This window comes from Cnephaeus nilssonii (genome assembly GCF_951640355.1).
Source record: "Cnephaeus nilssonii genome assembly, chromosome: 7".
Taxonomy (NCBI): domain Eukaryota; kingdom Metazoa; phylum Chordata; class Mammalia; order Chiroptera; family Vespertilionidae; genus Cnephaeus; species Cnephaeus nilssonii.
Genome location: NC_137078.1, coordinates 63,140,507 through 63,155,844, shown reverse-complemented (window position 1 = coordinate 63,155,844; position 15,338 = coordinate 63,140,507). Strand labels below are relative to the sequence as shown.

Below are 15,338 nucleotides of genomic sequence, written 5' to 3'. Positions count from 1 at the left end.
TGCTTTGTAAGTATAAAATACACACTGAATTTCAAAGAGTATGAAACAAATGTGAAAGATCTCAATAATGTTTTTATATTAAATGTTGAAATGACATTTTAAATATACTGGGTTAAATAAATTATTAAAATTAATTTCACCTGTTTTAAAGGAGGCTACTAAAAATGTTAAATAAACCACTACTCATTAAACTATTATTAATACCCTTTATAAATCATAAAATCAGAAATCATTTTGTTCAATCCTCACACTTTACATAGAAGAAAATTTAGTCCAAAAGAATTAAGTTGCCAACATCACATACAGATTAAAGAAACAAGGACAAGAAGCCAGTGCCTGACCATGGATAAGGATCCACAACTTCTCAGGTGTGTGTGGGGGGAGGGGCAGGGAAGGGAGAGGGGGGAATCTTTATCCTTTTGTTTTTGTTTTGTGCTTTTTACTTAGATTCCTCTCATATAACACCTCTAAATTGGTAGAGTAAGAAGTGAGAACTTTTACATATTCTAATTCTGAATCCTTGGAAAATCAACATCTCTGGATTTCAGCTTATATAACTGAAGATGGAGGATTTGGACTAAATGGTCTTGGACTACAGGTTCTAGCTAACTTAAAACATTTTATAATTTCAAATAAATATTCACACAGTATAAAGAGTTGGTTGACAACAGAAACTCAAAAATGTTGAATCATACCTCAGACTTAGCAATAAAACAGAAACCAAAGGAATAAAATGCAGTTTTTTGCATAGGTAGGTAACATATTATATTGTAGCAATCTGGGGCCAAATTAACAGTGGTATCCTTTGTTATTTTTGCATTTAGAGGTATTTAACCCTGAAATCTTCTTTCCTCACGATCATTAAAGGATACTCTTCTTCCAACAACATTTTCTCAATGACAGCTCTGTTCTCTTCACTGATGGTGCTATCCAGAGTCCAAGGCTATTATAAAAGAGAAGAAAATATTTTCTTTTTATTTACTACTTTTTGAAGTTATATTCCATATTTTGTTAAATGAAAATACACAATGATATGATTAACAATTTCAGTTGTCATTTACTGAGCACATGGACATAGCTTTGATTCCCACGATAACTCTATGAAATAGGCATTATTACTTCACAGAGGCATCACTAGCACTGCTAACATTTCAAGTGGGAGAGCAGAGACTTGACACACAGTCTGTTAGACTCCAAGGCTCAAGCTCCTATCCGTGATAAAGTAATAATGGCTCTCTATAATAATAAAAGCGCAATATGCTAATTAGACCAATGTCCTTCTGGACTACTTTCCGGATGAAGCTGGGGCTATGAGGGAAGCCTGGGTCCCGGGTGCCTGCTGGTGGCCAGAGGGAAGCCCGGGTCCCAGGTGCCTGCTAGTGGCCAGAGGGAAGCCCGGGTCCCATGTGCCAGAGGGAAGCCGGTGCAAGCAGCCAGGGGAAGGAAGGTCAACTCTTGCACGACTTCCGTGCATCGGGCCTCTAGTCATGTATAAAAGACTATTAGATATCAGCATTTTGCTAGATACTTCACCTATTTCCAAAACTCACAATTCTTTTTTCCCTTAAGCCGCAATATCTCCTTGAATGATCACATTCATTTTCAACTCTCAAAACTTAAAAAATTTCAGCTCAGGTCTCCTCTCCAAGATTTAGACTGTTATTTCCAACTGCCCCCTCAAAACTTCCACTTGGGTATCTAGTAGGCTTCTTAAATTTAACATTTAAATCATAACTCACCATCACATACCTTCCTTCACCTGCTTCTTCCCTGGCCTTCCCAACTTTGTAGATGGCACTACTAGTCACCAAGTTATTCCAGCTAGAAACCCAAGAATCACCCTGGATTCTTTCCTTTTCCTTCAATCCTATGTCCAGTCTACCAAGGAGCTCAACCTCCAAAATATAATTAAATCTCTCTACTTCTATTGATTCTGCCACCACCTCAGGCCAAGCTACCACCAAATACTGCTTAGATTACTCAAATGTTTCTTAACTGGTCTCTTGATTCCTACAAATATGACAGAGCTCTCATCTGCCTTCCCAACCTTGTCACAGCTATCATCCCCCTTCCCTTACCATATTCTAGAACTGGCTTCCAACCAGCCTTTGTAATACTATTTTTTCTGTCTTATGTTTTTCCTCAACTCGTCACATATCTACTCCCCTCTTTTTATTACATTTCAACTTAAAAGTCACCTCCGCAGCCCTAGCTGGTTTGGCTCAGTGGATAGAGCACCGGCCTGCGGACTGAAGGGTCCCGGGTTCGATTCCAGTCAAGGGCACATGCTTGGGTTGTGGGCTCGATCTCCAGTGGGGGGTATGCAAGAGGCAGCCAATCAATGATTCTCTCTCCTCATTGATGTTTCTATCTCTCTCTCTCCCTCTCCATTCTTCTCTGAAATCAATAAAAATATATTTAAAAAGTCACCTCCTCAGTTTCCCATACTGACAACTTTATCTAAAGTAGGTTCCCCATCCTGTCACCCTTAGTCTATATCTAATGTCCTTCATGATTTATAATTAGTCTGTCTATTTGTTTAATACCTGACTCTTTAGACCAGGCGTCCTCAAACTACGGCCCGCGGGCCACATGCGGGTGTTTTTGCCGTTTTGTTTTTTTTACTTCAAAATAAGATATGTGCAGTGTGCATAGGAATTTGTTCATAGTTTTTTTTAAACTATAGTCCAGCCCTCCAACGGTCTGAGGGACAGTGAACTGGCCCCTGTTTAAAAGTTTGAGGACCCCTGCTTTAGACTATAAGCTCCTTGAAAGCAGAACCATGTCTGTCTTAATTATAGTTGAACCCCCAAATCTGGTCGTGTCTGGCACATAGTACATACTCAGTAAATAACTGATAAATGAGGAAATGAACCCTGCAATGATCCCCATTTTTCAGATGAAACTGAGGTGCACAAATCTGGTAAGTGGTAGAGCAAGGACTTGTATTCAAATCCAGCTGGATCCAACAGTTGTTTCCCATTTGTGGCCATTTTTCAAAGTCAAAAGAAATAAGAGTAAGTTTCTGCTATTTTTATAGTAAGAAGAATGTTTCGCCCTAACTGGTTTGGCTCAGTGGATAGAGTGTTGGCCTGCAGTCCCAGATTCGATTCTGGTCAAGGGCACATGCCTGGGTTGTGGGCTTGATCCCCAGTAGGGGGCGTGCAGGAGGCAGCCAATCAATGATTCTCTCTCATCATTGATGTTTCTATCTCTCTCTCCCTTTCCCTCTCTGAAATCAATAAAAATATATTTTTTTAAAAAGTTTAAATTTATTACCTTTGTGATTACTGAGCACTAGCACCAAATAAAAAAAAAGAGGTACTTTGGGTAATGAGTAATAGCTTAATGTCCCTAATCCTATCTAATAATAGAGTAACATGCAAATAATCACTCCGCTACACTCACAAGCCACGCCCCAGCCACGCCCACCATCCAATCAGTGTGAGTATGCAATTAAACTGAAAACATGGCGGCAGCCCCGCCCCCCAGCATCTCCTGGTCTCTGGGAGTGGGAGAAGTCAGGCGCCAGCGCCTGAGGCTGGATGCAGCCACGGAGACCAAGAAGCCGCCTGCCCCATGATCCCAGGCCTCAGCCAGCCTCAGAAGCCTCAGGTCCGCCTGCCCCACGTCCTGGGGAGATGGAGAAACCAGGCCCTGCGCCTAAGGCTGGGTGTGGCCGGGAGAGGAAGAAGCTGCCCGCCCCATGATCCCAGGCTGCAGCCAGCCTCAGAAGCCTCAGGTCCGTCCGCCCCACGTCCTGGGGAGACGGAAAAACCGGGCCTCAGCGCCTGAGGCTGGCTGCAGCCACGGAGACCAAGAAGCTGCCTGCCCCGTGATCTCAGGCCTCAGCCAGCTGGAGAAGCGGTTCACCCCACGTCCTGGGGGAGACAAGAAACCAGGTGCCAGTGCCTGAGGCTGGCTGCAGCCCGGGAGATGAAGAAGCCGCCTGCCCTGTGATCCCAGGCTGCAGCCAGCAGCAGAAACCTCAGGTCCGCCTGCCCCACCTCCTGGGGGAGACTGAGAAACTGGGCCTCAGCACCTGAGGCTGGCTGCGACCTGGGAGATGAAGAAGCCGCCTGCCCCGTGATCCCAAGCTGCAGCCAGCTGGAGAAGCCACCCTCCCCACGTCCTGGGGAAGACAAGAAACCGGGTGCCAGCACCTGAGGGTGGATGCAATCTGGGAGACGAAGAAGCTGCCTGCCTTATGATCCCAGGCTACAGCCAGCTGGAGAAGCTGCCCACCCCATGTCCACCCGCCCCACGTCCTGGGGGAGATGGAGAAACTGGGCCCCAGTACCTGAGGCTGGCTGCAGCCCGGGAGATGGAGAAGCCGCCCACCCTGCAGTCCTGGGCACCAGTACCTGCAGCTGGCTGTGGCCTGGGAGACAGAGAAGCCGCCCACCCTGCGGTCCTGGGCACCAGTAACTGCGGCTGGCTGTGGCCTGGGAGACAGAGAAGCCGCCCACCCTGCAGTCCTGGGAACCAGTACCTGAAGCTGGCTGTGGCCTGGGAGACAGAGAAGCCGCCCACCCTGCGGTCCTGGGCACCAGTAACTGCGGCTGGCTGTGGCCTGGGAGACAGAGAAGCCACCCACCCTGCGGTCCTGGGCACCAGTAACTGTGGCTGGCTGTGGCCTGGGAGACAGAGAAGCCGCCCACCCTGCAGTCCAGGTGCCAGCACCTGCAGCTGGCCACAACCTGGTAGATGGAGAAGCTGCCCACCCTGCAGTCCTGGGCGCCAGCACTTGCAGCTGCAGCACAGGCGAAGCCCCCTGTCCACCATCCCCTGAGGCTGCAGCCAGCCTGGGCGCCTATGGCTGACCAGAGGGAGGGAAGCCCGGATCCTGGGTGCCTGTGGTCAGCTGGAGGAGGGAATCCTGGGTACCAGGTGCGGACTGAGGCAGAGGTGGTTAGGGGCAATCAAGCCAGTAGGGGAGCAGTTAGGGACAATCAGGCTGGTAGGCAGAAGCAGTTAGGGGCAATCAGGCAGGCAGGTGAGCAGTTAGGAGCCAGCAGTTCTGAATTGTGAGAGGGATGTCCAACTGCTGGTTATCCCATGAGGGGTCCCAGATTGGAGAGGGTGCAGGCCAGGCTGAGGGACACCCTCCCCGCTGCCCCCCAGTGCACGAATTTCGTGCACCGGGCCTCTAGTATTTTCATAAAATACTTACAATAAGACCATTCTCAGTTCTCCATGATGAATCAAGATAGTGATCTTGTAAAACAGATGCTGTATTTTCATCATTTCTGTAACAAGAAAATGAGTATAAAAGTGATATTATATAAGTTAATGTATACATTTTACATATCAGTGACTGGCAGGTTGAGATGTTAAGCAAATATTTAGTTCCCTTCTCTCCTTAACAGATTTAATGTTGTAGAAATGCCTGTGGTACCTCTTTGGTCTGTGTATTACATAGTGCTTTAAGTTACCCTATCTCAACTGCTAAACATCAAGTCCATTAACTTCTTTTGTTTCCCAAGAATAAACAACTTCTTAAGGAAAAAAAATAACCCAAAGCAGCAACCACACATGTTCTGTGGCCATGAATCAACACTTCAGATTTCTTTTGAGGCGTATGTAGGAATTCAACTTTACAATTAATTCTTTTAAATATACCTAAAGCATGAAAGCTACCATCAATAGCACCACCCTCAAAATGGAAAAAATAAAATAAACAAATGGAAGAACCTGAATAGAAAATACTTGAAGGACAGTACAATGAAGAGATACGAGAATGTAATGTTTTAATAACAACTCATATAATTTAACAAGTTAACTTGGGTTATTGGGCTCTTTTCTATGTACATGAGGGACCAAACTGTTAATTCACTCCTTTCATTAGTAAACTAATAAGAACTCTCTCAAGTTACATGTTCACTTCATATGCAAAAAGGCTGAATAGTTAAATATTTAAGTTTTGGAAGGCCTAATCTATGATATAATTAAATTTAATTTTTGCTTTTGTATGTCCTGAAGTTATAAATTTTCCTACTTAAGTTACTGACTTTTCCCAGACCTAGTGTAGTGCTAAGAATTTGACTGCAAAAACCTATGTGTGGGTTTACATTTTTGAATCTTCAATTAGTTCCACAGTGGTTATAATGAATTGTGGGGCTAACAGACTATCTACAATAAACTAAAAGCGATAATGTCTCTCAATTGTTGATGACAAAAAGGTTTTAACTCAAGTGTCAATTTAGACTTGATAGGGGCTACCAGAAATACAAACTAAGGGATTCTGAGACTTGTATCAGCAGAAGAAAACATTTACTTAACTAGGTCTGCCAAGGATGCAGGAGGTGGGACTAGTACCACTTCAAATTTACTTTAGAAATCTTTTTACATGGTATCCTACCTAATAGAGTAATATGCAAATTGACCGTACCTTCGCTACACCCACCAGCCACGCCCACCAGGAAACCGTCGCAGGGACGTTGGGGTGCGGCGGAGCCCAAGTCCGGGAAAGCCTCGGGCGGAGGCTTTCCCGGCCTTGGGCACCAGCGGGGAGCCTGCACGGATCGCAGGCAACCACCGGGGGTCGGCTCCTACGATCCTTAGCAGGGACGCTGGGGTGCAGCAGAGCCCAAGGCCGCCGCCCGGGGCCAAGCCCCGACCCTGAAAGAAGGTAGAAGGCGGTGGCCACAGCCAAGGCCTGGGTCCCCAGTGCCGGCAGAAAACTGGTGCAGGCAGCCAGGTGAATGAAGGTCTATTGCACGAATCTTCGTGCAAACGGGCTGCTAGTTTCTCAATAAGGATTAGCAACATCCACATCGCTGGTTTATGTGTCTGGACACCTACCTGAATCTCCATAGGTACCCCATATTAGCATGTTTAAACCTGAGTTCACCTTTCCTCTCAAATATGCTCCTCTTTTATCATTACCTATCTCAGACTATGGCACCTCCATCCCCTAGTCTCAAGCCAGAAATCTGCACCTGCCCTTATTTCCTCAAAATGCACATTCAACTTGTTGCCAATTCTGTTGCTTCTCCCTTTTCCAAATCCAGTTCTTACACTATATCCACACTGACCTTTAAGGCCCCATAGTTTCAGTCCTGATAGTTATCCCTGGTTAACTGCAAGGGATTCAGTTGATAAGTCAGTGGTCCACCTTCCCTCCTTCATCTTTTCCACTTCTCCCCATCTGACATATACAGAAATGTTACTGTCTGTCTCATCTAATAAAAATGTTAGTTCTGTGAAAGCAAGGACTTAGTTTTGGTAACTGCTGTATACCCAGGGCTTGACATACAAAGGTGTTCAATCAGTATTTCTTGAATGATTGAATGAATGAGGTAGATGAGGCACGGATCACACAGGTCTCTCTAGGAGTTAAGGAATGAAAAAGACTTTATCATAAAGCCAACTGGGGATTGAAGAAAATAACATGATCAGACCTGGATGTAAGAAAGAATGCTCTAACTTCAGGAAAGAGTAGAAGGAGCCAAAGAGACAAGGAGCAGTTAAGAGGGAGTGATTACAGTATAAACACTAGAAAAAGGTGACAGTAACTTAGACCTAGAGAACAAGCAGTGTGAATAGGAAGAAGTGAATGCATTTGAGAGGATACTAAGAATCAATAGACTGTCCATAACTGATAGAAGTGGAAGGAGAGAGGTAAGGAAAAGAATACATGTAGGTCTGTTCCTTGGGTGACTGGGTGGATGGTGCCATTTACTGAAGTAGGGAACCCAGAGAGGCACATGTGGTGGGGAAGGTTTATAAGCTGAGATTGAGGGGCTTGTGGAACATCCAAATGCAAAAAGACTGAGAAAGTTGGATAAATGGATATGAAGATGGGGAGAGATTTGGGTTGGCAGGAGATTTGGGAAAGATCAACATGTATTAAGTGAACTTATGAAACGGTCATTTTTGTAGGTCAAACACTGGCAAACTTTTGTATTGTCCAACCCAACAAACAGAAATTTAAGTCTTGAGATATGGTATCACCAGGGACTACTAGTATGTAGTTACTGAGTAGATGTCTTATGACAAAACCACTTAGAACACTATGACTTAAAGGACAAGCAGAAGAAAAGGAGGATGATAAGGAATGGTCGGAGAAATAGAAGGGAAAAAAGTTTCAATGCCATCTTCTAACTCTGGTACCTAGCACTTAGCAAGTGCAAATGCTCCTTGACTTATGATGGAGTTTTGTCCTGATAAATCCATCCTAAGTAAAAAATGCATTTAATACACCTAACCTAACAAACATCATAGCTTAGCCTAGCCTACCTTAAACGTGCTCAGAATACAATATCCAAAAATGCTGGCAACACAGTTCACTGTAGGAGTATCTGTTATTTACCCTTGTGATCCAGTGCCTGTTTAGGAGTTACAACTTGCTGCCACTGCCCAGCATTATACGAGAGTATCGTACCTGATATCACCAGCCTGGGAAAAGATCAAAACTCAAAATTGGAAGTACGATTTCTATTGAATGCTTATTACTTTTGCACCATGGTAAAGTTGAAAAATCACATCGGGGGCAAGAATCCCCAGAATATAATGTCACTGATACTCCTTGGAGATGGTAAAGCAATGGCTCTTACCACCAGGAACCAATAACCTTTGTAATCCTTCCTGCATAAGACTAAGATGATCATAGGTACCACCAATAGACCCAAAAAATAAATACAATAAGAAAAACAAAGATAAAGAAGAGCCTATAGAAAAGGGGTAGAGCCAACGCTCTCAGGTGATCTTTAGTGTTTCCAAGTTCAACTTACTTCTCTCTTGACTGCAAATAAGTATCCTTGCATACTGATCTCATAGACTTCTTGTGAAAAGTAAATTAAATCATGCAAGCAAAAGCGCTTGGTCAAGATTAACTTGACCTACACAAATGTGAACAATAATTGCTAATAAAATAGGTTCTCTACTCATTTTGTATAACTTTGGACTGCTCTACCTAAAGACTTCGGAAAAAATGACTATATATGAATTTTAATTACTCCGCACATTTTTACAGTGCTTTAGCGTTCACGAGCACTTTAAACCCTCTATCTTGGTCCTTCATTGTCAAGAGTTACTATTCTTCTCCACCATTTACAGAGGCCCTATTATTAGACTGGACCATATGAAATCGCCACTTTATAGGTAAAAAATGATCTAAGATTGAAAATTTCACGTGGTTCAACCTAATAGAGTTCTAATAAAATTGTTCATAGTTACAAGCAACATAGCTGGCTGAGTTTGGAACGGAATTCTCTTGATTCCTCATCAGTCTAGACCTCTTCCATTACTAAAAGGAGACTCTGGAAGCACTTTTTTTTTTAATGTTATGTATCAATTTCTTCTCAGAAAGCAAAGAATGAAAGGGCTAGATCTCTCAGTCTGGACATTGCTGTTTAAAAACCACATTGGCCTGTTATGCAGGAATCAGGAATCGGTATTAAGTAAGTGTTGACTCCTCGCTGGGTCCTCACAATACCATCCCTAAGAGTAACGGGATGGTAAAGAACACATTTACAGAACACCTATCACATGCAAAAATGCATCCCGTAATTATTTTATTGGCTCCTCACAATAACCGCACGCGGTACATATCCTGACTGTCAGTTTACACATGGGCTGTCAGAGGATGTGACTAGTTAAATGTCTGGCCCAAGGCCACACTGCTAGTAACGGGAAGGGCCAGCAATGCAGAAGAACCCAGAGCTGTCCAACTCAAATCCTACCCCGTGCCTTAAAGCCAAACTGCCTCTCAGGAACTTTTCCACAACTAACCCTATGTGCAAGAGGAAACCTGTGGCCAGTAGGGCTGAAACGACACGCCCAAGGTCACAGGCTTGCAAATACTGGAACAAGGGTCCCAGAGCGCAGGTCCCGTCCCGGGCCGCCCGGGTTCTAGTTACTGTCAGGCGGGAGCAAAGGGCGAAATATGGCGAGATTCTGAGGCGGAGGTAATGGAAGAAGGAATCTAATTGCAACGTGCTAGGCGAAGTCGGCATGCTCACAGCATCCCTGTAAAATGTGAAAGAGCGTCCGCCACGAGCCCGAGCCCCCGGTAGCGGGCCGTGGGGCGCAGGAGCAGCCGGCCGGCGGGATGGGCGCGGCCCTTCTCCTGCTGCGGGACACCCCGTGCCTACGGGGGTTCTTCCGCTCCCCTGGCCCTTGACACACCCGCGGCCTTTCCAAGGCACTCTCCGCGCATCCGCGCCCCTCTGCGTCCCTGCGGGACCCGGTGTCTACGCCTCACCCTGGCTGTGCTGCTGCTGCCACCACGTCCCCTTCGATATCCACATCCGCCTCCTCCGCCGCCATGATGGGGCCTGACCCCATCCGTCCTCCCGGGAGATCCCGCGAGAGGTGGGCAGCCTGGGGGCGGGCCCTGTGCGTCACGGGGTGGAGCGGCAGCCTGGGGGCGGGCCCCGTGCGTCACGGGGTGGAGCGGCAGCCTGGGGGCGGGCCCCGTGCGTCACGGGGTGGAGCGGCAGCCTGGGGGCGGGCCCCGTGCGTCACGGGGTGGAGCGGCAGCCTGAGGGCGGGCCCCGTGCGTCACGGGGTGGAGCGGCAGCCTGGGGGCGGGCCCCGTGCGTCACGGGGCGAGTCGGAAGCCTGGTCCAGCCCCTCCTGAACTTGCCCTTCCGTAGCTGAGAAACCCCCAGCTGCCTCGGGCTTGGTCCTTCTGACTTTTGTTGATGTTTAAAGACCTTGGGAAGTGGCTCAGTCTCGGGTTTTGGAGAATTATGTTCTTGGACAAATTCTTTGGCCCCTCACGTCTCTCATTTTAGTAAATATCTTTCTGAAGTTCTGAAAAGGTCAAGTCAGACCTGCTTTGAACTGTGAAAGCTGCTACAGTGAAGGATGCTTACCTGCTGGTTCCCTCTCTTCCTTTATTATTATTATTTTTAAAGATTATTCAGCACTTACGTGAAATGCTGAACACTTTATTTAAAATTCAAAAACCAAGTGAGACTCTAAAATGATTACATATTTTATTCTGTAAAGATATTTACAATTAATTAAGAAGTCACTCTCATGACCATTGATCTTTGCAATAACCTGGTGAGGTAGGTGGGACTGGTATCAGCAGTTACACTTTACAGATGGGAAACGGAGGCTCAAAAAGCTGAAATGATTGTCAAAGCATACACAGCTACTCAGAGAAAAATCTGGGATCAGAATCCAGGGTGGGGTTTTTTTTGTCGTTCTTTGTTTTGTTGTTGTTGTTTTGACTCTTTACAGAGTGCTCACCTTCTACAAATTATGTTGTTAGGAAAGATAAACACCATTTCTCTCAAAGAACTTAAGTCCTCTCAAGAAATTGGATATTGGCATTATGTATTCTTCTACTTTAGCATTTCTCACTCACATTATTGTAACTGTCCACTTGTCTGCCTCTACCACAGGACTGTGAATTCTTCAAAGACAAAGTCTGTATCTGCTAGTCTTTGTACTACTAACATTCAACATGGTGTCTGACACATAGTAGGTGCTCAATAAATATTAAACTGATGAATGAATAAATCAATCAATGGAATGAATACACTTCCCATACTATTCTCACTTTGTTCCATCTCACATTTGTCTGGGCTCAGGACATTAGATTAGCTGTACTATGAATATGATGGCAGAAGGTGGAGAGAAAGATTTGTAACAAAGGAGATCCATAGCTCAGAAACTGAATATTGTTCCACCCCTTATGTCACCTTGGGGGTACTATTTTTCTTGTTAAAGGGCTTATCCAATGGCCAGTCCCAATGGTAACTGGAATGTCTGGGGCACGGAATAAGTATTCTAAAATATTATGGAATTTAGTTTAAAGCAAGGTTAAAAAGATGTACATGTCCAGATAGTCAAAAGAAAATTCAGAATAGAGATGCCTTTCATTGATCTTTATGTAACAGGCTGGGATGGAAACTCTGGTAGTACCGTCTGGATACACGTGATAGCAAATGCCTCCTACCCATAACACAAAATATTATGTGAACAATTGCTCTTGCCACACTGCACTGAAGGCTTTCTGGCCCAGGGCCGGGCATCAGTAGCACTAAAATATATGTGGAAGAAAGGAGTGGTCTGCACAGAATTCAAATATGCCCCAAGGCTGTTGGAGTAATCTGAAGCCTCTTATATCTACCCCACCCACATGATGCCCCTGGTTAGTTGGCTTTATGTGAAATCCTATATAATAAGAGGCTAATATGCAAATTGTCCATTCGACTGGGAGTTTGACCAGGGGGCAAGCACGGCCTGCCAAATGCCCGTGGCCCCTCCCCCCGGCCAGCCCAGCCCAATCAGCCCTGATGGGTCCTGATCAGCCCGTCAGCCCTAATTGGGGCGGGTGGGCCAGCCAGACCCCACCTGTGCACGAATTCATGCACCGGGCCTCTAGTAGGCTTTATAAGTGTCAAGACTCAATCCCACCTGCCAGGATGGGACTATAACCTCACAGTCAGGTAACTACTAAGGCCTTATCTATTTAAAATCTCCTGTTTTAGAGTTCTGCAACTCTGTACTTATTTAAAGATCCATTTTCTCACCAAGCAGTTTGGAAGCAGAATTCAGAATTCATATTTCACAATTACTTGTACTCCTACTGTGCTCAGTACTGAGGAAATGGCATTGATCAAGACAAACTCAGTCTCTGCCCTCATCAAGTCTATTAAATATGCAATTTCAAGACAATATGGTAATTTCTATGATAGAGGAGTTACAGTCTGTTGTGGGATCACAAAGGAGAAGCAGTTATCCCAGAATGAACCCTCTTCTGTGCCACATTTTTGAGGATGATATTGATCAGTCAAAACTTGAGAGCAATGCTCTAGACTCTGGGGAATACAGAATAGAAGATACTGTTCTCTAAATTGGAGAAAGAACCAGTGGAAAAACATTGGAAGGAATAGTGCAGTGACTAGTACTCACAAACAGCCAGGAATAGTGCCTATTCCCCACTGGCCAGACTGGAAAAACCTGATGATTCATGCTGCATTGGGTAGATAACTAAGAGGAGTATTGTCTAAGTAGTTAAGAATAATTAGCTCTAGGTGGAGCACTACTCTGGTGCTGTCTATACAAATCTTAAAGATAAGATCTGAAAGGATAAAACTGTTTGCAATTTAACTTAACTGTATCTCCACTTCTCCCCCCCCCCCCCCCCCCCCCCCCCCCCGGTTTCGGCCCAACGACGGAACAACCGTTCATGGAACAACACTCAATGCAGAAGCTGTCCCCTGCTGGTCAGTGTGCTCCCACAGGGGGAGCACTGCTCAGCCAGAAGCTGGGCTCATGGCTGGCGAGCACAACAGAGGTGGCAGGAGTCTCTCCCACTTCTGTAGCTGCGCTAAGGATGTCTGACTGACAGCTTAGGTCCATTCCCCGCAGGCTCCCAGACTGTGAGAGGGCACAGGCCAGGCTGAGAGATCCCCGAGTGCATGAATTTCATGCACCGGGCCTCTAGCACAACTATATTATTGTCAGATTATTATACATACATGAAGTAGTACTTGAATATTTTATCACTATGATATATTAAAGATGTATAATATTAACCCTAAAATAATCACTACAATAACAAAAAAAAGTTTGAATGTTAACAATTAAAATGTATTCATATCTTATTTGTACTATTTTTTAAAAAGCAATAAAGGAAGGGTTGCTAACTTGCTAAAGGATATAGAACTAGAAATTGATGGAGCAGGAATTCAAACCAAAGCCAGCTTCAAAGCTCTTGTTGTTTTTCCCACACCAGACTGTCCCTCTACTTTATGTATGTATACAATATGAATTTTTTTCAGTTCTTGGGGCTACAGATAATTGACCCTCAAGGATCCTATATGATAAAGAGGGATATGCAAATTGACCATCACTCTGTCACAAAGATGGCTGCACCCACAGCTGAGGCCAAGTTCCCATAAGGAGCCTCAACTGGCAATCAGCAAGGACCTGAGGCTACGCCCTCCCCCAGCCCCATGGGGCTTGACAGGGGACCTCAGGCCACGCCCCCCACCCCAGTGCCAGACCAGGGGACCTGAGACGATTCCCCCCGCCCGGCAGGGCTTAACAAGGGACCTCAAGGTGCACTTCCCGTCCTGATGCTGGACTAGGGGACCTCAGGCTGCTCCCCCCATCCCAGCGCCAGGCCAGGGGAACCTCAGGCCATGCGCCCCACCAGGGGCGGCTTAACAGGGGACTTCAGGCTGCACCCCCCACCCTGGCATCAGGCTGGGGGACCTCAGACTGCACCCCCCATCCAGCGGGGCTTGACAGGGGACCTCAGGCTGTGCCCCCTACCCAGCACCAGGCCAGGGGACCTGAAACTGTGCCCCCCTGCCTGATGGGGCTTGACAGGGGACCTCAGGCCATGCTCCCCCCCCACAGCAGGGCTTGACGGGGGACCTCAAAGTGCACCCCCAGTGCTGGGTTGGGGGAACTCAGGCTGCGCCTCCCGCCCATCAGGGTTTGATGGGGGACCTGTGACTGCGCGCCCCCTGCGAGTGGGGCTTGATGGGGGACCTGAGGTTAAGCCACCCTCCCGGTGCTGGGCCGGGGGACCTGAGGCTGCGCCCCCGATCCTGGCGCCAAGCCAGGGGACCTGAGGGTACTCCCCCTGCCCGGCAGGGCTTGACAAGGGTGGGACTGGCCAGGTCTGAATCTAGCCCAATGCAGGGGGCGGGGGGCAGGCGGGGAGGGGGGCGGTTCTGGGTCTCACGCGATTTTGAGGCGCATGTGGGTGCGCGGGGACTTAACTCTGGGTCCGGTGGTGCGCCCCAGACTCTGACAGGAGGAAGGTTTTCATATACATTTTACTAACTTTCTTTCGTCTCTGACACTTCTATTATAGAGAAAGGGCAAATAGCAATATTAAATTATTTCCTCTAATTAATCCCCTTTTAATATGCATGAATTTCATGCACCAGGACACTAGTTGTAAATAAAGAACATCGGACTCTTCAGAGTGAAATGGGGAATTCATCTCATCAGGGCAGAGATATCCAAGGAAACTTTTTTAAAAAATGGAGCGACATTTAGGCCTGAATGAATTCATACACCTAAATTCACAGTAGTAAATACTGTTGATACCTTTCCAACCAGTCCAAGAAGAAGAAAACTGGAGTATTACAGGTTTTTCATTGTATTGTGAATAGAGAAAGATTCTAATATTTTCCATCCCATCAGCCGGACCATAATAAGGTAAGTGCCACAAGAGGAGGGAGTTTGTTTTTTTCATTGCTTTATTCCTATGGCCCATAACAGTGCCGGCTGCATAGCAGGCACTCAACAAACATTTGTTGAATTAATAGTGGCATAAGGCCATGATTAATAGCATGAAGCCGTTACACTGGATAACTCTCCTTGTTCTGATTCCACACTCAGAAAGCAACCTT

General features: G+C 46.1%; 1 protein-coding gene across 2 annotated transcripts in view; it reads right to left on the bottom strand.

The window, feature by feature from the left end:
- MYSM1 (Myb like, SWIRM and MPN domains 1) overlaps positions 1-10,314 on the bottom strand; it is a 46,691-nt gene extending 36,377 nt beyond the window's left edge. Inside the window, exons 1-3 of one of the 2 annotated variants that reach the window (XM_079776821.1) lie at positions 10,208-10,314; positions 5,174-5,249; positions 873-943 (exon numbers count right to left, since the gene is read on the bottom strand). In XM_079776821.1, coding sequence (XP_079632947.1) covers positions 873-943; positions 5,174-5,249; positions 10,208-10,290 — 230 coding nt within the window. In that variant the 5' untranslated portion in view covers positions 10,291-10,314. The remainder of the gene's footprint in view (positions 1-872; positions 944-5,173; positions 5,250-10,207) is intronic. The other variant, XM_079776820.1, reaches the window with a different exon arrangement.
- Positions 10,315-15,338: the final 5,024 nt, after the last annotated feature.